The sequence below is a fragment of the Aristolochia californica genome, unplaced genomic scaffold, assembly GCF_029961685.1.
Source record: "Aristolochia californica isolate CCGP_79_NKW_82.1479 unplaced genomic scaffold, dmAriCali1.0.hap1 SCAF_2, whole genome shotgun sequence".
Taxonomy (NCBI): Eukaryota; Viridiplantae; Streptophyta; class Magnoliopsida; order Piperales; family Aristolochiaceae; genus Aristolochia; species Aristolochia californica.
The window spans coordinates 3627635-3651374 of record NW_027181881.1 but is presented as its reverse complement, the minus strand read 5'-3'; the positions used below and the strand labels follow the sequence as shown (position 1 = coordinate 3651374).

The window sequence follows — 23740 nt, the reverse complement described above, 5'->3', positions numbered from 1 at the left end:
GTACGGTTCGTAGTGACTGCGAAGTCATATGGGGCTCTACCAGGGGTGTTCGGTGAATTTGGACTTATGTGTGTTTTTGTATTGTTAGGACTAGTCATAAAAATTAGAACTTAGATAATTTTTTGTATAAATAAACTCTTACTAACGTATGTAGTTTTTATAGATTATATGGCGTCAGTGGTTGGGTTCTTCTGTCGATACAATGGAAAATTGAAGGAGAAGTCTGGATATTTTGATAGTTATGATGGAGGTCAATCACGAATGATAATGATTGCGGTTTCGACTAAGTTTAGCGAGTTCTTAGTAATGATGTACGAACTCACGGGGTGGGATAGTGATACTCATCAAGTGTTTATTAAGGCCAAAATTCCATTTTCTGATGGGGTTTTTGTTATCTTACATGTGCAAAATGATTACGATTTGACTCAATTATTTGTGATGGCTTCAAATAATCGATCCATGGTTGAGATATTCTTAGAAAAAGTCTTAAGACAAAGAGCCCATGGAGGGGAAGGTACGAGCAATCGAAACTTTATTGGTGAAATATCCTATCCCCAAGAACAAGAATTACCTTGTACACAAGAGTAAGTATTTATGTTTGTATATTTATGATGTGAATTGTTAAGTTTATATGACTTGTTTTTAAGTACAAACTATTATCTATATAGGTGTAATACAGAAGGGCGTGAAGTGGGGTTTTTGAACCCCTTGCCTATTGCATCACTATCTGAGTGTGGAACATCTTCTCCCATGCCTATTGACTTCAATTGTAGTTGACATGCTTGATATTGGGTCTTCTATGGAAGGAATTATGAGCTGCATAACATTCAACAATATTGCCTTGTAATTCTAGGTCATCTGTGGCTTGTAAGTTATGATAAGGTCCTCCTCCTTCTCATCTCCTTTTCTGATGGACTTGAGGGAAGGCAAATAAACCAGGAAAAAGAATTAAAAATAGTTCTTTTTTACGAGCAGCCTATTCTGACAGTTATTAAAGCAATATGATCAGAGGCTCGTGCACTGCCCTGGAATTATCCAAGATCTTTTTTCTATTTTTTAATGTTGATTAGAACCTTTATTTATTTATTTTTTTCAGAGAAATTGGAACCTTTATGTTGATCACCCGCATAGGTTTATCTTAGCTTTCAAGCAACAATTTTCTGTCTTGATTTCTTGGTGCCATCTACATCTTTTTTTCTTTACTGCCTTTGTACATCAGTTATCCCTCTCTCCGTAAACTTCCTCTGGTCATTCAACAGAAAAATAAACTACTTATGTGGGAAGTTGTGGCAGAAGTTGTATCTGGCAAGAGTAAGCCACTTCTGAAGGAAAATAATGCATAAAGTTGTAGAAGCTATAGTAGGCTATTTTGTGAAAGGAGCATAGCTTTTCTGACACTTTCATGGGCATGTACTAACTACCTTTACCAAAACGTTAACTTTTTATATTATTGTATTTGTCCACTTCAGAAATAATGTTGATTTTTTTTTTTAAAATAGAGAAATGTTGTTTATGTAACGATAGAGGTTCTGCAACAGGTGGTATTTGGGTGCATTTATAGAAGTGTGCATTATACTACATCTACCGTAGCATGCTTTTACTGCTGGGTCGGTATTTGGGTTCTTTGTTACAGACACTAAAACGTTAGACAACTTTGGAAGCTTATTATTCTGTTGGCCAGTTTTATACTAGCCAGGTTTCTGGAATCTGGATGCCACGATGGATATTTAATCTAGTGGTAGCTGATCTTTCATTTCTGGTTCCACTCGTACTGATCTTTAGGTCCATTATCATAATATGTTTCACCCACAATGTTGATGTTGGATGCAGGGCCCTCTTTCATGCTCTTTTCCAATTGAGAACCGAATAAATCCAGTCACCTTGTAAAAGGTCTTTAGGACTTCCTACAAACGGTTACCTGAGAAAGATAGGGGAGAAAATCTCGCGGATCCTCATTAACCAAATCCTGGTATCTCTTCAAGCCCTCTTCAAAATCACCCTGTATATTGTGAAAATAATTTTCTTATTCATCTAAATATTGAGAGCAATTAGTCCATTTTATTTTAGATACACGAATAGAATATAGAAGAATTCAGGGTCTTGCCACTGTGCGGCATAAAAGCTCCCATTAACTACCTTTGCAACATGCATTTGTGCTATCAAAATTTTTATGTTACGCTCCTCAGTGACTCTTTTCTTACGACGTGAAAGTTCCAAAGCTTTATTCAGCATCTCAAAAACAGCTGCACCTTCATGATTTTTGTGCATAAAATTTAGAAAAAAATTGGTTGCAAAACAGAAGAAAGAAGATGTTTACTGACTTTTAAAACGATAGATAGAAGTATTAGAAAAAGGCATAGCATTGGAATTAGCTAACCAAGTGAAACAAGGAATCCATAAGCCAACAAGAACCTAAGGATCTACCTAGTTTCTACAATTAATATCAGACATTGTAGGATACCATACCAATGTACCCTACCCTATTTTCTGCTGTCTGTCTGTGACCCACTCTTCAATAAGTAGACAAAATTCTCTCCTCGTTTCGTTTCTTTTCTTCACACATTGAGCTGGGACTGTTGAGAGCAGAGTACTAACTGAGGTAACAAGAAAAATATTTTTACGACTTCCAGTATGGAGCGCAATTCATTTCAGAATCTGAGACGTCGCGGATGCCGGAAGGCCTGATTCTCGCAAGACGCGCAAAATGGTATGCCGCTAGAGAGATTTATCAGAAGGGATGGGGAAGGGGCTGGGTGAAGGGAACCCGACTTAAATATAGCCTTGCCATTTGCTATTAAATAGTTTTTTTTAAAGTCGTATCATGTTATTGAGTTAGCAATCCTTTTGTTTTTGACAAAAATAAACGTTGTGTCATCTACCTTTTGTTCCACTTGGATGTTTTGGACGATCAGGGCATATTAAAAGAATCGTGAAATTTCGTGTTAACTTGAAATGGGAGCGAGCTCTACTACTTGGATCAACTTAAAGATACACTCACAGAAATTCTTTCCTGTTCTGCAGAATTTACTGGATTTCATGTGAAACTAAGCATACGTTCTTAAAGAATCCAACTATGCATCATATGGCCCTTTTTGTAGATGAACTTCGTCCTCGGAACCCCACGACGCTTAGCTTAGATCCTGTGGATTTCACAACACCGGGCTTCTTCCTTTCCCCTCTTGTTCTTGGGCTGGTAGGAGAAGAAGTTTTTACTGGCTTTGCAAGAGTTACAGGCTTCTTAGTCAACGATAATCTTCCCCTTTTGTCACCGACTGATTTCTTTTTGCCGTCAACCTTTTGATCTGGATGAATTTGCAGATGCAGCTGTTCCTTTCCTTTTTTGCTTTGAAGCATTTACCAAACTCATACTTTTTCTCTTCGGATCACCCTGCCGTGCCTTCACCACATCTCTTTTAACTCTGTCTGCAGTTACAGACTCTAAGCTTTCGTTCTTCTTTATTGCCTCTTCTATTCGGGTTGCCAACATCAAATCCTTCTTTGCAACTACACTCGTAATTTTGCCTGTAACAAGAAGCAGGGATGATGTCCATACCTCTAAAAGAATTCATACACAGCAATATTTTTCTTTTTGAAAGTTCATTCATGTCAATTTAACATTATGACGAATCAAAAGAACAATCAGCTACGTCCAAAAGTCAAAATTATCAGCAACTACTACCAATTCTACACGGCTTAAAGGCAAATTAGTTTTTTTGTTCAACAACTTGATAGATGAATTTCAAATATACCTTTTGCTCCCATGCGAGCAGTTCGTCCAGTGCGATGAAGATAGTCAATCTAAAAGATCATGACAAATAACCAGATAAGAGCTTTTTCCAAATATAATGGAGGTTGTTGAATCTAAACCAAATAGTTGTTCGGGTTGCAAGCTTACAGATTTTGAGGGGAAGTCAAACATGATGACATGATCCACATCCAAGTCTAGCCCACGAGTAGCCAAATCAGTGCAAACCAAGGTTGGGCAATCTCCATTGTCACTTTTGTACTTCTTCAGGTTTTCAACTCTGAAAGATTGAATGACTTGAGATATTACAGAAGACCATCACTCGATTACCCTTAGCAAAACTTGGCTCAAGAACCTATCAGGCAAATGAAGCTTGATTATCAAATCCTAAAGCAACAAGCACTCAAAGATAGATCATTTCCAGCAAGAAATAGAAAAGATGCATTGACAAGGAAACAAAAAAAAAATTGGTTATCCTTTCTAAAACCAAATGCGAAGATGACCGGATAATTAGGACACCATAAGCATTCAACACACGATAAATGACACAATAAACCGTCTGGCAAAGAATGTGAGAACCATAACTGATGTGACATGCATGTCAGATGGTGTGAGTTATAGCAAATGAAGATGGATGATCAGGGTACACCAAGACAACAAGTTTCCTTTAATTCAATGCAATTATGGCTGCACTTGATATCCAAGTTGCTTGTCACAATTCAATAGCTTCAACCACCACCCAAGAGAAGCTGTACATCGGACCATCGACAAACCTGACAAGTAGCACATACAAAAGAGCAGAAAGGCTCAAAGAACTGCATGGAGCTAATACAATGCTTTGAGGTCTCCAGTTCCATATTTGGGATTGCTCTCTGTTTCAATTGACTTCATGCTCTCAATAAAGACATTACTATTTCATCCACATGTGAAAGGAAGAGTGTAAAAGGGATTGAAAACAATGATAACAAAGAACAAACTCATATAGAAGCATTCACCATTTTAGGCTGCAGGAAGACATAATACAACTAATTTAGGAAGGCCACATCAACTAACCGGGATTTAAGACTGCTTACATGTTTCCAAATTCACATAATCTCATGAAACTTAGCTAAATATTTGTCCCACAAATAATTACATATTCACTATTAGCAATGAAAAATAAAATGAGATAAAGAGATATATCTAGTTATTGTTGGTTTAGTTTACATATTGTGCATGATTACTTTTTTTGTGTAACCGGAGACATAACATATATTTCATGGTTAATGAACACAAGAAATGTATGACAGAATCCCTCCAATGCTTCCATTTGTTTTTTATACATCTAGGGTCTTCTCCCTCAGATACTAAATTCCCATAGGGATGCACTTTCTGTTAGTTTTGAAAATAACCTATCAGTGCACATTTCTTGAAAATTAAAATTTTAAGAAACTTTCTAAGAGAGTTACCACATGTTTTCACAATACTAAAAATTTGAAAATGTCATTACTGCAAAGTTGAACAACTACATGATCAAATCTAATTTCAAGCAAAAAACATAGAGATTACTTTTACATGAATGGGAATGACTTAATTGTCGGTAAGGAAGAAAGCCAACCAGAGAGTAAAACCGGACTAATAAACCACCACCATTGAAGCCTTCAACCCTACCATCATAGATGACCCCACTATCCTTGTAAGCTCTTGCTGCCTTCCAGTCAGCAGACCTCTAGTTCTTTGCAGAAATCAAGAATTAGATTATATCAATATAAGGATAAACTAACTGAAGAACGAGGCATTAAACACAGGACATGTTACTCTGACTAGTGTTCTGTGTTATGTTTTCCTCGAAATCAGGTAGTTAATGTCTTATAAAAGTTTTCTCTTGCTAAAGATCCTTGTCTTTTCTTTCTAATGTTTTCACCCTCTCGTGCTTATATCTACCTCATTCATAGTTCACAGTTTTCTTCAAGTTGGAGTATTCTCCCAGCATGCATCAATTGAAACAAATTAGTCACGAATCATATCGGAAAGGTCTTCTACCAAACTCTTACCTGTTGGACAAGTTCTACAAACGAATCCGGAGGACCCATCCGATCCGAGCTTTTGATTGATTATTTCCAGATGGGGAGATCAAATCTTGAACCTACATGAAATGAGGAAAAATAAACCTTAATGCATTCAACTAAGTACTCTATATGTTGAAATGAAACAAAAAATACAGAGGAAACAATAGAATCATCACCAATCTTTACACAAATGGTGAATCTATAAGGAAACTCAACCACTGACGTGCCCTCATCTTCAAACAAGGGCTTTACCAAATGAGCACAAACCACAACTTCCACTAAGAACGGCTACAAAATATAAAATTTTAAAATGACTGATTAATACATATAGAATACCAAAATATAAAAGGCAATTATCAATGGTAATACTTAAATTTCATGAGTAATGAAAATATTCACCTTGGATTGCTACTTCTTGGAGCGTTAACTGGCGGGTTTCGACATGTTCTAGAGTTATGCCCCGATTGTTTACATCTACCACAGACATAGGTGCCATGTTCTCCTTTATCCATTTCTGTACGTATACGAACTGAACGTGGACGACCTGGTTGTTTCCTTGCAATAGGTGGCACAACTCGCCCACCCGTATTAGGCCAATAGAGTTTATCTTTAGGAGGATAAAATCCCATTGCATATGTTCTTCTATATGCCTCTGTTGTATACCAATGACCACACAATTGATTGAAATCATAGTTGATTTTTTTACACACTGCAATGGCATGGGTACAAGGAATTTTTTCCATTTGAAAATGGGTGCATGTACATGTCATATTCACCAAATCTACCTGATACGCCATTCCATCATCCATAGTAATTTCATACATATTATTCTGATGCCGACATACATGACATACTCTTGCTCTATCCAACTTAATTTTTAGAGAAGCATCAACAGAGGGAGTACACAACGATGTCATCTTTCCAGCAAATTCATGTCTTTTCACAAAAAATTTATTCAATCTATAAAAGGTTGATGCCACCAATGCCTGAATTGGAAGACTTCTAGCACCTTTTAGAACATTATTAAAGCACTCAGACATATTGGTGGTCAACACACCAAAGCGAACATTGCCATCGTGTGCCAATGACCAAAACTCAGGACTCAATTGTCCTTCTGTCAATAATTCTTTCGCTCTCTCACTTTGTTGTTCAATCAACTGCATCGTATGATCAAAATCAGTAATATTTGTCTTCCTTGCTGCAGACCATATGAGAGCACTCAATGTTTCATTTTTGAACATCTTCTTGAAATTGGCAACTAAATGACGTAAACAATAACGATGATAACATTCTGAAGGTGGAAATTGTGTCTGGACTGCCCTTATTAAACCTTTTTGACGATCTGAAATCAGAGTGAATGGTTTTGTTCCTTTAATAACAAAATGATCTAAATAAGCAAAAAACCATTCCCAAGTGTCTTGATTTTCTATTTCAACAATAGCAAAAGCTAGAGGAAAAATACCATCGTTCCCATCAAGAGTAGTAGCAATCAACAGAGTTCCAGGATACTTCCCATATAAATGTGTTCCATCAACACTAATAAGGGGTCTACAGTGTTGGAATCCTGCAATGGATGGCCCAAAAGCCCAAAAAACACGCTTAAACATCCTTTCATGGCCAAATTCCTCACAACACAGTACATATTCATTACCTGGATTCGCCTCTTTTATTGCTTCTAAAAACCGTGGCAAAAGATTAAATGATTCATCCCAATCACCATAAATTGCTTTTATAGCTTTACATTTTGCTCTCCATGCTTTCCCATACTTGATAGAGATATGATATTTATCTTTGATGATCAGTCGTATATCATTAGGACTCAAAGTAAAATTCGCCCTCACTGTTGGCATAATGACTTTACAAATGAAAGATGATGTACACACTTTATTATTGTCACGAATGATTCTATTAACACATGTGTGATCTCCACCATACTTTCATATCTTAAATTGACGAATCCTCCGATCACATGATGCAAAAACACTCCAAGGGCATCCATCTACACAACATTTAATTTTATAATCATAACTACTAGACCTCAATGTCTCATACTCAACATGTCTTTCAACCGAGTACTTTCTCAAAAAATGCATCATTTGGGTCTTATCCTCAAATATTTGACCTACACTGATATTATTTGATGTTGAGTCTAAAACATTTATTCTGGAATTATCTTTGATACATCTAGTATTAAGCTCCCAAGAATCTTCATATATATCCGGGTACCCAATTGCATCTGTTGTTTCAACTCTGTTACTATGAACTCTGGCTTCAAATATCTCATCCCCTTCCCCTTCAATATCTTCTACACCAATATCACTATCATCACTAATAGTATCACTATCATCACTAAAACCATCACTAAAACTATCACTCTCATCATTAGTAACAACCCTGAATAAACACAACAATAGACATAAAAATCTAAGTAGGGATAACATAAATTTCACACATTTAACAACGAAAGGGTAAAAAAATTACATGGGAGAAGATGTTCCACACTCAGATAGTGATGCAATAGGCAAGGGGTTCAAAAACCCCACTTCACGCCCTTCTGTATTACACCTATATAGATAATAGTTTGTACTTAAAAACAAGTCATATAAACTTAACAATTCATATCATAAATATACAAACATAAATACTTACTCTTGTGTACAAGGTAATTCTTGTTCTTGGGGATAGGATATTTCACCAATAAAGTTTCGATTGCTCGTACCTTCCCCTCCATGGGCTCTTTGTCTTAAGACTTTTTCTAAGAATATCTCAACCATGGATCGATTATTTGAAGCCATCACAAATAATTGAGTCAAATCGTAATCATTTTGCACATGTAAGATAACAAAAACCCCATCAGAAAATGGAATTTTGGCCTTAATAAACACTTGATGAGTATCACTATCCCACCCCGTGAGTTCGTACATCATTACTAAGAACTCGCTAAACTTAGTCGAAACCGCAATCATTATCATTCGTGATTGACCTCCATCATAACTATCAAAATATCCAGACTTCTCCTTCAATTTTCCATTGTATCGACAGAAGAACCCAACCACTGACGCCATATAATCTATAAAAACTACATACATTAGTAAGAGTTTATTTATACAAAAAATTATCTAAGTTCTAATTTTTATGACTAGTCCTAACAATACAAAAACACACATAAGTCCAAATTCACCGAACACCCCTGGTAGAGCCCCATATGACTTCGCAGTCACTACGAACCGTACCTCGTCAGTGATGGGGGTCGGGTTTCGTTGGCTAATGGACGCCCGTGCAGGCGACTCAGCCTAGTTTGAACTGGACCCAATCTACTCTTAATCAAACTCTCTACCCATCCCTAGGGACACATGGAAACTCAATATAACATAAACAAAAAAATAATTCCATAGAACTTCAAAATTATTCAACATTTAAAAAATAATCCAACTAATTCTATAACAGATAACTAGTCCTAACAATGCAAAAACACACCTAAGTCTAAATTCACCGAACACCCCTGGTAGAGCCCCATATGACTTCGCAGTCACTACGAACCGTACCTCGTCAGTGATGGGGATCGGGTTTCGTTGGCTAATGGACGCCCGTGCAGGCGACTCAGCCTAGTTTGAACTGGACCCAATCTACTCTTAATCAGACTCTCTACCCATCCCTAGGGACACATGGAAACTCAATATAACATAAACAAAAAAATAATTCCATAGAACTTCAAAATTATTCAACATTTAAAAAATAATTAGTCCTAACAGATAATTCTATAACAGATAACTAGTCCTAACAATGCAAAAACACACCTAAGTCCAAATTCATCGAACACCCCTGGTAGAGCCCCATATGACTTCGCAGTCACTACGAACCGTACCTCGTCAGTGATGGGGGTCGGGTTTCGTTGGCTAAAGGACGCTCGTGCAGGCGACTCAGCCTAGTTTGAACTGGACCCAACCTACTCTTAATCAGAATTTGTACCCATCCTAGTAACTAGGGCAAACATAAGAAAACAAAAACAAAACAAAAAAAACCTTGTGGTGGATATTTATAACACCCAAAACTCCTCACCACATGGCATGATCATTCCATGACACTTCAAATTTATTCAACAACTAACAACTTCATAAATCAGAAAATTAAACGAAATTAACTAAAATTAAACTAACAACTTCAGAAAATACAATATTCAATGGCATAGGAATCCATAAACTAAAGTTAAACTTTACAATAATTTTAATTTATCTGCAATTGACAGTAAACAGTGAATCACAAAAAATCAATACAATAATTAAACAGTAACTCACAAAAAAAAATCAATACAATAATTAAACAGTAAATCACAAAAAAAAAATCAATACAGTAATTAAACAGTAAATCACAAAAAAAAAATCAATACAGTAATTAAACACAGTAATTAGATTCAATTAACAAAAACCCTAAAAAATCACCCTGCTAAATCGGTTTCTGAAATTCAAATTCTGGTTTGGAGGGTGAATAGGGCTTCGGTTTTGAGAGAAGGGGGGGGCGAGAGAGTGAAATAATAGGGTAATAAGAGAGGGGGCCCTGAGAGGAAATTATAGGGTTCGGTTTTGAGAGAGAGGGCGCCGAAGAGATGAAATGATAGTTTTCGGTTTTGAGAAAGGGGCGGCGAGAGGATGAACAGAGGGGAGCGAAAAAGAATAATGAGAGATGAGGTTGAGACGAAGTCTGGGTTGAGACGAAGAGAGAGCGGTTGAGGGGGGGGTGGGGGGGTTGTCGAGGGGCGAGTAGCGGCGGCAGGAGAGCGAGCGGCGGCAGCAGAGCGAGCGACGGCGGCAGGAGAGCGAGCGGCGGCAGCGGCTAGAGGAGAGGGGTCGAGAGGAGACGCGAGGGGAAAGAAATATCGAGGAGAGAGATTTTTGAGAAAAAACTTAAGTGAGGGCTTACGTGGCAAGAAATTAATAAGATTTTTTATTTTAAATAAAATATTATTTAATATTTTATTTAAGTGACGTGGTAGCTTATGTGGCAGATGACGTGGTAAAATAGTGATGTGTCGGACGAGGTGTCAATGTAAGTTGATTGCTATGATGACGTGGCAACACATAAGCAATCAAAGCTTATGTCGCTTTTGACTGCCCACATAGGCATTTGACCGGTCAAAGTTGGGTAGTTTTAGAAATATTTTGATGACGTCGGTATTTTTGAAAATAATTTATTTTAAATGGGTATTTAAGTGAAATCCCCAAAAATTTAAATAAATAAACTGTTGCTCTAATGGAAATTCAACCATGAAGCTTGAACTTCCTGGGTTAATCCCGCTACTGCTCTTTCTATTAATTCGAGTCGTTTCTTGTTCTTAACTCTCGGTCAGGTTCCAGTAGCGTATTTGGTCGTAGAGGTCTGTCTGGAAAGAGCTTCGTGGAAATGTAGGGAAGAGTGACACCGATAGAGTCGAGTATGAAAGAAACAAGGAACGAGACTCGAGAGGATGATGAAGTCTGGAGGAGAACGAAAGGATAGAGTGAGAAAAATATATGTAAATTGGCGAAGGGACACACGGTCGTCCGCTGAGAGAGACTCCTTGGCAGATGGCAATGAGGGAGGTTCGTCTTTCCGACAAGGTTTAACAGAAACTGCCGTCTCGAGTGGAGAGAAAAGGTCGACTCCCAACTCTTTAGTCTGGGTTCAAGTAAACGAGCTGGTTCGCGACCAGCCTCATTGGGGTTACGCTCGTTTATTGGATCTTGAATTCGATTCAAGATCAGGTTTTTTTTAATCTAACTGAGCCAAACTCGAGCTATTGGCGAACAGACTGGATGCCACCCCTAGATATGAGTCAAACTACTTCTGTGATTTTCGACTCGTGATCATCTTTCTTCAAATGCCTCCGAAAAATCAAATTCTTAGTCAAACTACGTTTGTGACTTTCGACTCATGATCATACTTTATTCATAAGCTCATTAGTTCGATTATTAAATAGATCGACGGAGGCTTGAGCTGATCAGAACTTCTTAATGAAGTCGTATATATGATAGGTGATCTCATCCGCGCGTTCCTGGTTGATCCAGTGAGCTGCTCCTTCAATCACCACTACCTCCTCCAGCAACGGAACGTCCTTCTTGAATTGCTCACTGTGTATGTACTCCTTGGCCCCTGGCATGGAGTAAGTGAGATCCTGGTCTCCGACGACGAACTTGCTCGGCACTTTCACTTGTGCTCCAATCCAGGCTGCTAGCATCTCCAGGTCCCTGCCCAACTCAACCATGTAACTATCACAAAGAAAGATGAGGAGGATCAGAACAATCAAAGACTAGGGGTATTATGACATACAAGTTGATGGCCCGGTAGTAATTGACACCTCCGGTGAAACCCGTCTTTCTGTATTTGTTAGCGTAGTAAGCGATGTCCTCTTCAGATACCCAGGAGGGCAAGGCGATGTCCAAATTGGCCAAATGGGTTATGCTGCCTTTAGGTATTATAATGGGACCAGGATTTCGATACGAAAGAAAATATTTCATCACAATTGCAGGGTCCACAGTCGACAGTTCGGCTTCTATTTCCCCCGGTTCCTACCAAGAACAAATTAAGCACGCTGAGAGAGAGAGAGAGAGAGAGAGAGAGACAAAAATGGGGCTGATCTTTTCCACAAACTCCATTAAACAGTACCTTCCGTAGCTTCATTCAATCAAAAAAACACTTTTCCACGCATTTTGGCTTGATACTTTATTGAGGGAATTCTCAAGCTTCGCCTCAAGGACATGCCAAGAGTGAAAAGGACAATGGAGATACCATAAAAAAGAAAGACGGAAAAGAAAACCTGGAAACGGCACATGTAGTAGTCGTCGCCATAGACTTCTCGCAAGCTTTCAATAGGATTCCGAGAGGCGATGAAGGGCCTGTACGCCACACTTAGATTAACAAGGGCTTTAACCCTGTCCGGCCTGAAGAGGCATAAATACCATGCCATGAAAGCTCCCCAGTCATGGCCTACAACAAAAACCTGAACCAATATTCCTCACGAAAACGAATCAATCATTCACCCCAAAAGCAGAAAACAAAACAAGATTTTTTTTTTTAACGTTTTTTTACCTTGTCTAGGCCTAGGGCATCAATCAGGGCAACAAGATCACCGACGATGTGAAAGAGTGTATAACTGGAGAGGGAAGGGGGGGCGTCAGTGTCGCCGAAACCTCTGAGATCAGGCGCGATACAACGGTATCCTTTGGCGGAAAGCGCAACGATCTGGTGACGCCATGAGTACCAGAGCTCCGGGAAGCCGTGGAGGAAAAGGATCGCAGGTCCGTCTCCCTTCTCTGAGTAATGCATGTTAATGCCGTTCACCGAGACGGTGTGATGCGCCACTCCTTCCATTTCTGCTTTCTCCCTCCTTCAGCCTATGGAAATGGCGAAGCTTGAGAACTGTGATAGTTAATACTGAAACGCATATGACGGATGAAATTTATGGATATTGAGCAGGCGTAATCCTGGCGACCGCCGAAGGGGATGCGTTGTATCTAGGCTGATTCTCGGACCATTCCTTTTCGGCGTCTGAGGGTTAGGCAACGTAACTTCGAGTTCAAAGTTCATGTGATCACCTCCGCCTGGTTCAAGCGAATGATATGTAACGTTTTTCAAAACACTAAGTTATCTAATTAGTGCACGGTTATAATAATTTATAATTATTAATTAATATATAATATATTTTAAAAATATATTATAACAAATTACTTATTTTCTTGTTTTGATTAAATTTTTCATTTTGGGACACAAACATTGAAAATCATTTTCCTTAAACGCGTACTCACTCACCACAAATTTTCTTTCATTTTAAATTGAATTAGATCATTTACTTGAATTTAAACTTGAAGTTGAACGAAAAGGGGCACGATGCGACCAACCACCCCATAAAAAACAGGATCCAGGTAAGAAACAAATCTAGTCGATTCCGCAATCTTGTAATATTTTGTCTGATATATTATAAAATTATTATGTTCCAATCAATTTAATTATTTTACATGAGGTTGGTGAAAAGTCTTATGTGTATTTTACATAAAATATATTTTTTTCAACGATACAAATTTTTCGAGCTGGAGGCGATATTGGGGTAGTAGAATACTGACATTTTGAGCAGATCAAAACTTCTTAACGAAGTCGAAGATTAGTTCGGTGACCTCATCCGCTCGCTCCTGGTTGATCCAGTGAGCTGCTCCTTCAATCACCACTACCTCCTCCAGCAACGGAACATCTTTTTTGAATTGCTCACCGTGGATATACTCCTTAGCCCCTGGCATGGAGTAAGTGAGATCCAGGTCTCCGATGATGAACTTACTCGGCACTTCCACTTCTGCTCCATTCCATGCTGCTACCATCTCCACGTCCCTGCCCATGGATTCATGTAACTATCACGACGATGAGGACCCTCAAACCGACTTTCTTACGTTTATGTCTAAATCCAACTTTCACTTACAAGTTGAACATACGGTAGTAATTGATTCCTCCGGTATAACCAGTCTTTCTGTATTCCTTGCCGTAGTACTCGATATCCTCCTCAGATACCCAACAGGGCCTCGCAATTTTCATTTCCGCCAAATGGCCGAGGAGGCCTTTAGGTATCAAAAGAGGACCAGGATCCCGATTTGACAGAAAAAATTTCATCAGAATTGCAGGGTCTACGGTCGAAAGTTCGGCTTCTATTTCCCCAGGTTTCTACCACATAAATTTAACTACGGTTAGTTTGAGAAAAGACCGTACTGTTCCACAAAACCCCATTAAAAATTACTCACTTCCTTCGATCAATACTCACAACTTCACTTGCTATTTCAGATCTGCACCTAGGATAAACAAGTAAAGGAAGCCAGAGAAGAAAAAAACAAAAGAGGGAAAAAATTAACCTGGAAACGATACATGTAGTAGTCGTCGCCATAGACTTGTCGCAAGTTTTCAATAGGATCCCCAGAGGAGAAGAAGAGCCTGTAAGCCACGCTCAGATTGACAAGGGCCTTAACTCTGTCCGGCCTGAATAGGCCTAAATGCCAGGCGACGATCGCACCAAAGTCATGTCCCACCACAAAAACCTGAACACAAAAAAGCGAATCGCGACGTTCATCCTACAGGCACAGAACAGAACAAAAACATCCTCACTTTTGCAGCTTTTACCTTGTCTTGGCCTAGGGCATCGATTAGAGCGATAAGGTCACCGACAATATGAAAGAGGGTATAACTGGTGATGGAAGGAGGGGCGTCAGTGTCGCCGTAGCCTCTGAGATCAGGCGCGACGCAACGGTATCCTTTCGCGGCAAGCCCAACCATCTGGTGACGCCACGAGTACCAGAGCTCCGGGAAGCCGTGAAGGAAAAGGATCACAGGTCCGTCTCCCTTCTCCGCGTAGTGCATGTTTACGCCGTTCACCGAAACGCTATGATGCACGATTCCCTCCATTACTGCGTTCTTCCTCTCTCGGTCGATGGATTTGGCGAGGGTTGGGGACAAGCAATTGTCAGTTGGAAGCGATGGCAGAAACATTTAAAGAGATCGACCATTCAGACTTTTGTCTTTATATGACTGTTGAGTCTGTGATCATGACAGAGGACGAATGCCAATGGTGGCACTCGTGCATCGCGGGCTACCATTGTAAAGTAATTAATTTAGGAAGTATTACCAAATTACTTATAGTAAAAATAACGATCTTAAGTTGTAAAAAAACCAAAAAACAAAAAACACTAAAACTTGGCGTCGCCCGGACTCGAACCGGAGACCTTCAGTGTGTTAGACTGACGTGATAACCAACTACACCACGACACCAGTTTCATTCTCATTAGCAACGCACTTATATTCATCTACTTTCTTAAAGCGAAACACAGAAATAAACATCCTTTTAATACAGTTAATATATACAGAAAAAGTAAAATTCAACTATTACTCACGTTCTTATGTTCGGCTTCAATTCTCTATGCCTCTAGTAAGACTACTGCCACGTCACTGCGATTGGGCTCCGAACCACGTGTCTTCCGTCCGACCACGTCAGCGTTCCAAATACACTATACGAATTTGTCGACGATAATTTGACATTCAAAGCCGACACTTTGACCACGAAAGTGAGTTTCTGACCTTTCTTAGTGAAATAAAGCTTCGAAGGCGTCACTTTGACGGTTACTCCCGGGGGATTTACCACTCTAGCCGTGTAGCTCGCCGGGCCGTCTAGCACGTTCGTCACCGTCCTTTGGACTTCAACCTCACTCGACTTTCCATCATCCGACGGCGCGAAGACCACCGATATCGATGGATAGTTGAGATCCCAAGATCTCCCTCCCCTCTTCGAGCAGTTGGCCGGCCTCCGAATGATCGCTCGAATGCTCTTGCGACTGTAATTGGAGCTGCACAAGAAATCGATGTAGTCCTCCGCAGAGAGATCGTAGATGAGCCCAGGATTCATAGCTTTTCTGGGGTCTATGTGTCCAGAACCCACGTCCCAGACCGTCGAAGCATTCCGGGAGCTCTCGTCTACTAGTGGGTTACCAGCTCTGTCGATCACGTACGCGGTAGTCATGAGCGCAGACCGGATGGCGGCCGGAGACCAGTCGGGATGCGAGTCTTTCAGAACGGCTGCAATGCCGGAGACATGGGGGCAGGCCATCGACGTGCCGGACAGGAGGTTGAACTCCGTTCGCCTGCTGTCTGATGGTAGGCTCGTCGGACCAATAGTTTCCGGCCATGCCGCTAAGATGTCAGAGCCAGGCGCGAGCACGTCGGGCTTGATGATGTACGTCGAGTCCAGGTTTGGCCCGCGAGATGAAAAACCGGCGACAGTCGGCGCTGGCTTCACGTTTACCCGAGTTCCGTGAAAGACGAAAGCTGCTTGCGGGTCATGGTTGCGAAGTAGGTACCCATGGAGATCATACCCGTCCTTCTCTCCGATTGCAACGGTAGGAAGCACGTGTGAGTCTGCTGTCAGTGCATACCCTGCCGGGGCAGCGTTCGTGATAATCATGCCAACGCCGCCGGCTTCCTTCATGGCCTCTCCCTTCTCCACGCGGGGAATCCCACCGACTTCGCATATCACAATCTTGCCGAGTACCAATTCAGGTTTTAGGCTACCCTTCATGCAAAACAGACCCTTAAATCTATCTTCCTCCTGCGTCTCGTTCCAAGCGGAATACAGGGGGAAAAACTTTTTAACAGGAAAATTTCCATCACCGTAGACAGAGGTTCCGGAAATAACGGTCCCGTCACCGAGCAAGACGTCGGCCGGGAAACTTCGATCCATCGTCCCAGCACCGACAGTCGTTATCCATGGTGAGATGTTCGTAACCGTCATCCCACCAGGCCCGTCGTTCCCGGCGGATGCCGAGACGAACACTCCTTTCTCGATCGCTCCAAACGCTCCCATGGCGATTGGATCAGCGTATAACGGTGTGGGACTAGCTCCAATGGACAGCGAAATGATGTCAACGCCGTCTTCCACGGCTTTGTCGATGGCGGCGAGTATGTCGGAGTCGTGGCAACCCAAGGACCAACATATTTTGTACACAGCGAGTCGCGCTTTGGGGGCGACTCCCACAGCATCGCCACTGGCGTAGCCCTGCAGCGAGACATTAGTTACTAAACGGCCAGCTGCGGTGGAAGCAGTGTGAGTCCCGTGACCGTCAGAGTCTCGTGCAGAGCGGAATTCCTGGGTGGCGTTGATTTTCCCTCTGCCAGCTTCATACCCAGAAGCAAAGAACCTGGCTCCGATGACTTTTCTGTTGCAGTTGGTTTTCTTAAAACCCGGGCCTTCCATACACTCGCCTTTCCAGTGGGTGGGAACTGGACCCAGGTGTCGATCATGGAAGCTCCGCTTGTCAGGACAGATTCCGGAGTCGAGCATCCCGATAACGATGTTCGACCCATAGTCTGCCTCCTTAAGTAAGTGTCTCCCGCCGGCAAGTCCGAGGAACCTAGGGGAGCGAGTCGTAAGGAGTCGTTGGACTCGGTCTGGAAAGAGGGAAAGTACGCTGCGACGATTTTTTAGCTTTTCCACTTCAGACGCTGTTAACCGCGCGGAAAAGCCATGAAAGACGGTCTTGTAAACATGGAGGAGATCATCTCCAGCCTTTGGCGTTCCCTCTTCGCTACGCAAATGACGGGAAGTGAGGCCTCTCAGAGTGGAGCTGTACCACTGCTCGACGGAGGAGAAGACGGACGGTTTTGCGTCCTTCTTGACGCGGACAATGTACGTCTGTCTCTCCTCGACACCTTCCGAGATTGTGAGTAAGGAAGCAAAGAGCAGTGCCCAGAACAGACCCATTCTGGATTTTGGAGAAGGAATCTGAACATGCTCTGAGCATGAGACCTCATTTATAGAACAGGGGAGAGGTAGACCGGTAAAGTAATACGTGATGTGCAGGGAAAAGTAGGTGGATTCTATCTCTTGTAGAGTTATGTGAGTGAATGAGGCCGGATTCAGGCGTTTCAGACAATGGGAAGCACCGGAATGCGGACAGACTTTCCTTGGCGTACTCGGGGGCTAAATTTGGTAAGACGCCGAGAGAACCGAGGCAGGGAAGTTAGAAATCCGCGTGGCTATTTCTAGCGAGCAGCTAAGAGGAAGACATCTCTCCTGTTACGAATAAAGATTTAAATTTATTAGAAACTTTGTGTAAACTGGACTACAATTTGTTTTTCACATTACCCTGATTCTCCAAAGAGTTCAAATCATTCATAGCTGTGCCATCTTCCTCCTGATTCCCATTAGATGGCCCAACAGACAAGACCTCCATTTCCTCTCGGGGGGCGTGGACTCCTTAGCTGTTACATCCAGACATGAATATGATTGCATTTGACTATACATATGCCATGAAGGAGACCAAATGTCTCAACAGTTGCGGAATCTGAGAGGCGAATACACTTCCATAACTTACAAAATGAATGAAGAGGCACAATCAGGTAAAGTGACTGCTCCAATCAGAAGTTTCCATTGAAAATCAAAGCTTTGTGTCTCTATTGTTCTATATCCTGCTCAAGCATGTTTACCAGACAGTGTTAATGGCAATGAAGGCAGGTCAGTCCAGTCCACCCTTCAAGAAAGTTTCACCACCAATCTGAGTGGTAAAGATTCTGTGACCAGCAAATGGATCCCTACGATGAAAATAAGATGCATTGATACATTCAATACTCAAGAATCATCTTCAGTTTTATATTATTTTTATACGATTAGAATATTTTTACACCAATTAGTAAATTTTTTGTGTAACTAGAAAAATTTTCTTTGCATAATTGGTAAAAAAATTGGGATTTTTATATATGTTTTTGAAGTTATATATGTTTGATTTTATAATTAATTAGTAAATATCAATTTTAATCAATATTTAAATTTTTTTTTATGCCGGCACAATTAAGGATGACATCAAACCAAGCCGGTTTGCGAATAGCTCGAGCTCGGTTTGATTTGAATAAACCGAATGTCGAATCGAATTCGAAATTGGGTTTCTAACTCATTCAAGTAAACAAGTTGAATCCGAACGAATCTCAATTTTTGCGAACCAACTCGTTTACTTAAAGAGTCGGAAGTCGGGATTGGACGTGAAACCTTTCCCTCTTAATTTTCAACGAATGCAAACTGGGTAAGAATTTTTTATGTTCCCTCAAATTTTTTTTACGGATGCACCTTTAAGAAGAATAAGGAAACTTGCATCAAAAGAATAACTTGTAGATTTCCCTGCACATCGTCTATCGTGTATCACAACAACAGAGATGATGAGCAGTAGGGATGAACAGAAAAGGTGCAAGGGATCATATTTTGTAAAGGAATTTTTCATTTGCTCCGTTGTGCGTTCTTGGCTTTGCAGTATATTGGAACATAGCCAAGGTCGATGTTGGGTGCGCCGTCGTTGATTACAACGGTGGCCAACGTCGAGGTGGTAACTGAGGCCAGCACGAGTCAACTAAGTTGGATGCGACTCACCCGTTCCTAAACCGTGCAATAGAGTTGGTTAGGGGGCTCAATGATCCTTAGAAGAAAAAAAATTGTTGAGTGTGTTATTCGAACCCACTCCTCAACTTAATTTTTTGGAAAATAACCTCCAAGCCATCTCACTTTATGTTTAATTGTGAAATACATTTAATGGATATTAGCATAACTATAAAATTTATATATTTGTTTTTTAAGCTATTTCTCATTTAATTCATATGAATTAAATAATTTTACACACACACACATATATATATATATGAATATATAAATACATATTTAAGATAATTTTTATCATATGAAGATATTTATTTAGGATTTTATGCATATTTTTTGCTGAACTAAAAATAAAAAATTAATAATTGGTATCAATTTTAGTCAATTATTTTGGTGTTATATTTTTGTTTATATTTGAATAATTGAGTAATAACCGTAACATTTTTAATTATGAAAATTTGTAGTGACATTAAACTTAGTCACATAAAATTAATGACATAAAAAATATGATTAATCATGAAGATATAATAATTTAATTCCACAAGATAAAATATCATATGTAAATGATTAATCAAGATGAGATAAAAATATTTTAAAAACAATCTAATTACCCACTAGCCAAGAATTTTTTTTCACAATGGTATTTCTAATTAAAATCCCTCTGGGATGTAAAATATATCTCTTCACACCATCCCCATAGTGTATGGGACAAATGTATGCATTTTGATTAGGGGCATATTCTATGGTTACGATTCTACCAGGGTAAATATTCTATATTCGACTTCATTACATGTTTTAGTAAAATTGTTGTTTATTTTGAAGTTATTCAAACTTTATTTTTTTCCAAATTCTAATTCGTCCTATATTATTCCTCTCAATAGATATAATTATAATGATTGAAAGGTGTACATGGACACACTCGAGTGGACTCCACCCACATAATCCAAACTCAAGCTAGGCATGGCTTGAACTAAAATTATTAAATCAAACCCACTCTAACATAGGCAAGTAGGGGTTCTGTTAGTGCAAAAATTAAATCCAAAATTAAAGGGTGCAATATTCCCCTTCATTCCTCTAATGGATAGGGTTAATCATTGAGCTAATTTTATTTTTAAAATTTAATAAATGTTTGAAATTTTTAATTACTATTTTACTCCAAAATTTAATATAATTGGTTAGCAGTATTAAAAATTTGATCGTGTTTGAAATTATAATATCAACTTAATTGCATTTCTCGGTTCTTTACGATTCAAGAGCTCTTCGAATTATCACAAGATAAAAATGTTTATAATGTAATCTCTTCCATAGATTCTGTTCATAAAAATAAATCATAAAGGGAAACCAACGAAGAGATGAGAAATCAGTAGATAGGGAAAACCTCAAAAACATTAAAAAAATGTTAGAAAAAAAAAAAAAAAAAAAAATTCCCTCAGAAGATGAAATGTTCATCCATCAGAGCATTTCAGCATTAGCATGGTACAATGGACATCACAGGGAACTCAAAACACCGAAAATATCTGTTATGAAATTCGTAATCTCCTAACGAGCTGTTGCAATTTTACCTGGAACAAGAAGATAGCTCAGACGGTTTGTGAAGCTGTTCTTTTCCCCGACCACATAGGTCTCATAATGAGCTGGGATTCACAATATCATCATCGCATCAAATCGACAAAAAAACACAATAAGAAAGAAGATATGCACCTATGACAAAGGCGACGTAGCACGGTAGCAGGAAATTGAAAATTCCGGATGGATAAATGATAACAGAAGCCTGCTGATCTGGGAATCGAAAATACAACGACTTTGAGATAGCCGCGCTAGGTGGAAGACGCACAAGAGGAAAAGGGGGTATTTAAACCAGAAGAGAAAGCGATTAGGTTTTTCAAGGTTTTCAACTACCCCTGAACTTACAAATAATTTCGTCCGCATCCTTTGGTTTAATGCGGACGAACAGCAACGGAATTGGATGACTGGATTGTAAAATTCCAAAGGATCACTTTGTCAGGGAAGTAAATTCCACCAAAACATTCGGTGCCCACTGACGAGATCCAATCTTGTCATATCAGTGGACACCACGCGCAACCCAACGAAAAAGACCAGACTCGTAGTGAGTGGGCGGCTGACTATGGCTGCACCTTTCATTTACCAAACCAAAGAGCTGCCCTTTTGTTCCAATTGGAAGTTGTCTCTCTTTCAGTCCATTCATTCTCCATTGACATCTTCTAGTTTAGTCTTAGTACTACGCAGCTTGTTTTCCACGTCACCGCTACCAATAATGGTTCAAAAATCTTTGATCGGTAAAATGAATCGTGATAGTCCCATCCGGGTACGTATGCACAGGTGTCATACCACTTGAGGAGAACAACTAATTCATTTGGATGCTTCCGTCGTTATCCGTTTCATATTTGGCAGTATTTTTCATGAATCAAAGAAACTACATTATCGTTAGTGCCGATTGGATTCACAATTCACCTTTCTTTCTTCTTCATTTGAATGGGCAAGAGCTAAGAAGAGGTGTTTACACAATTCAAGCCGAGAGAGAATAATTACCTAATTAGGATCGCATCACTCCCATTAGGGGTGGCATCGAGCCGAGCCGAGTTGACCCTGCCTATCTTTGAGCCGATATTGATTTAAATATTTTGAATTAGAGCTTGAGTCTAAAATTGTTATCGAACTGGAACCTAATTATTTTAACCGTGTTCGAACCGAGCTCAAGGCGAGTTCGAGCCGAGCTTGAGCTTCAATATTTATTTAAAACTTTTCAAAAAATATTTGTCTCGAGTTTGTGCTCCAACATACATTTAAAATTTTTTAAAAAATATATGTCAAATAAATTGTATATAAAATTATGCATATATTTTACATAAATTTGGGAATGACCTCTACTTAAAATTGGACACAAGGGTGACATCATATCCAACTGAGTCCGACCTTTATTCAAGTCGAGCTGGATTTAAATATTTTGAACTCGAGCTCGACTTATCCTAGCTTCGAACCTAAAATCGTAATCGAACTCGAGCCAAATAATTTTAACCGATTTCGAGCTCGAACTCTAGCTGAGTTTGAGTTTAACCTACATTTAATACTCTATATAAAATATATGTTAAATAAATTATATATAAAATTATGCATACATTTTAAAAAAATGATAGGGGAGGTTTAGGATTGAATTTCTATAATGGATTAGAACGTACCAATATTAATATTTTTTACTCCAAATGTTGTTTAACTTATTTTGTATTTTTTGAATCTGGCCATAAATTTACTATGGCCTCCTAAGTGTCCCCAGTTGAAAATTTATATTATAGGAAAAACTAAAAATATTTTTCTTATGATAAATATTTTAAAAAAACCTTTAAATAAAATCTTATTACTATTAGTGACTTATTAGAAAATTACAAGAAATATTTTAAAATTTTCTTAGGAAAGTTAAATGGACATCTTATTGCCTCTTTTAGGGAAAGAAATAAAAATTAATAATGAATCTAATATATAACTATATTTATCGATAAATTTTTAATCAAATAAAATGTTAAACACAAAATTGTTATGAAAATTGCCTCATGCTAAAAGTATTACAGCATCAACTGTCAAATACTTATTCAAAAATTTTCTATGTAGTTTTCTAGCCCATCTTGGCAGAAATATCTTACTTAGAAAATTATATGAATTTTTTAATAAGAAAATTCAATTAGAAAAATGAGACACTAACTTATTTCTACTAAAATGTATTTTCGATTTCTTCAAGAGCCACGAGGAAGAAGAGTTTAAAAAAAACACTCACTTTTTGATCTCGCACGTGCGAAATCATCTTCGCGCATGCGTGAGGGGGGGGGGGGGTATGGTTTTCCGTCGAGACGAGGAATGACGCCGAGGGAAAACCTTCCAACTGATACCGGCTAGCCGCCCATTCTGACCGCCTCTCACGGGATTCGAATGCAGGACGTGGCGTGCCCAGCTCTGATACCATGACAGCGGCTAGCCAAGCTACCGCCTACAAAAGTGGGCAAAATCATTCTGACACCAGCG

At 39.4% G+C, this 23740-nt stretch overlaps 3 protein-coding genes and 3 non-coding genes across 6 annotated transcripts; all 6 read right to left on the bottom strand.

Annotated features, from left to right (window-relative positions):
- Window positions 1–11693: 11693 nt before the first annotated feature.
- Window positions 11694–13290, bottom strand: LOC137955897 (uncharacterized). Its single transcript, XM_068803104.1, has 4 exons — window positions 12856–13290; window positions 12584–12766; window positions 12097–12335; window positions 11694–12014 (listed from the first exon to the last, which is right to left on the bottom strand). Exons 1-4 carry the CDS (start codon window positions 13135–13137, stop codon window positions 11768–11770), a joined length of 951 nt encoding a protein of 316 aa, XP_068659205.1. The 5' UTR covers window positions 13138–13290; the 3' UTR covers window positions 11694–11767.
- Window positions 13291–13697: 407 nt separating this feature from the next.
- Window positions 13698–15261, bottom strand: LOC137956190 (uncharacterized). Its single transcript, XM_068803567.1, has 4 exons — window positions 14923–15261; window positions 14658–14840; window positions 14234–14472; window positions 13698–14145 (listed from the first exon to the last, which is right to left on the bottom strand). Exons 1-4 carry the CDS (start codon window positions 15202–15204, stop codon window positions 13899–13901), a joined length of 951 nt encoding a protein of 316 aa, XP_068659668.1. The 5' UTR covers window positions 15205–15261; the 3' UTR covers window positions 13698–13898.
- A 232-nt stretch (window positions 15262–15493) lies between these two features.
- TRNAV-AAC (transfer RNA valine (anticodon AAC)) lies at window positions 15494–15567 on the bottom strand. Its single transcript has one exon. It is a non-coding gene; the product is annotated as a tRNA-Val (tRNA).
- Window positions 15568–15730: 163 nt separating this feature from the next.
- Window positions 15731–18049, bottom strand: LOC137957018 (subtilisin-like protease SBT1.5). The gene has a single exon (XM_068804719.1). The coding sequence runs from the start codon at window positions 18047–18049 to the stop codon at window positions 15731–15733; it is 2319 nt and encodes a 772-aa protein (XP_068660820.1).
- A 3081-nt stretch (window positions 18050–21130) lies between these two features.
- Window positions 21131–21207, bottom strand: LOC137957397 (small nucleolar RNA snoR53Y). Its single transcript, XR_011113365.1, has one exon. It is a non-coding gene; the product is annotated as a small nucleolar RNA snoR53Y (small nucleolar RNA).
- A 74-nt stretch (window positions 21208–21281) lies between these two features.
- Window positions 21282–21371, bottom strand: LOC137957396 (small nucleolar RNA snoR69Y). The gene has a single exon (XR_011113364.1). It is a non-coding gene; the product is annotated as a small nucleolar RNA snoR69Y (small nucleolar RNA).
- Window positions 21372–23740: the final 2369 nt, after the last annotated feature.

Excerpts from the sequence above, each read along its gene's own strand:
- LOC137957018 (XM_068804719.1), bottom strand. The coding sequence starts at position 18,049 with ATGGGTCTGTTCTGGGCACTGCTCTTTGCTTCCTTACTCACAATCTCG.
- LOC137955897 (XM_068803104.1), bottom strand. The coding sequence starts at position 13,137 with ATGGAAGGAGTGGCGCATCACACCGTCTCGGTGAACGGCATTAACATG. Across the intron at positions 12,767-12,855 it reads ATGCCCTAGGCCTAGACAAG|GTTTTTGTTGTAGGCCATGA; the intron begins GTAAAAAAACGT and ends ATATTGGTTCAG. Across the intron at positions 12,336-12,583 it reads ACTACATGTGCCGTTTCCAG|GAACCGGGGGAAATAGAAGC; the intron begins GTTTTCTTTTCC and ends TGTTCTTGGTAG.
- LOC137956190 (XM_068803567.1), bottom strand. The coding sequence starts at position 15,204 with ATGGAGGGAATCGTGCATCATAGCGTTTCGGTGAACGGCGTAAACATG. Across the intron at positions 14,841-14,922 it reads ATGCCCTAGGCCAAGACAAG|GTTTTTGTGGTGGGACATGA; the intron begins GTAAAAGCTGCA and ends TTTTGTGTTCAG. Across the intron at positions 14,146-14,233 it reads TACTACCGTATGTTCAACTT|GGACGTGGAGATGGTAGCAG; the intron begins GTAAGTGAAAGT and ends ATCCATGGGCAG.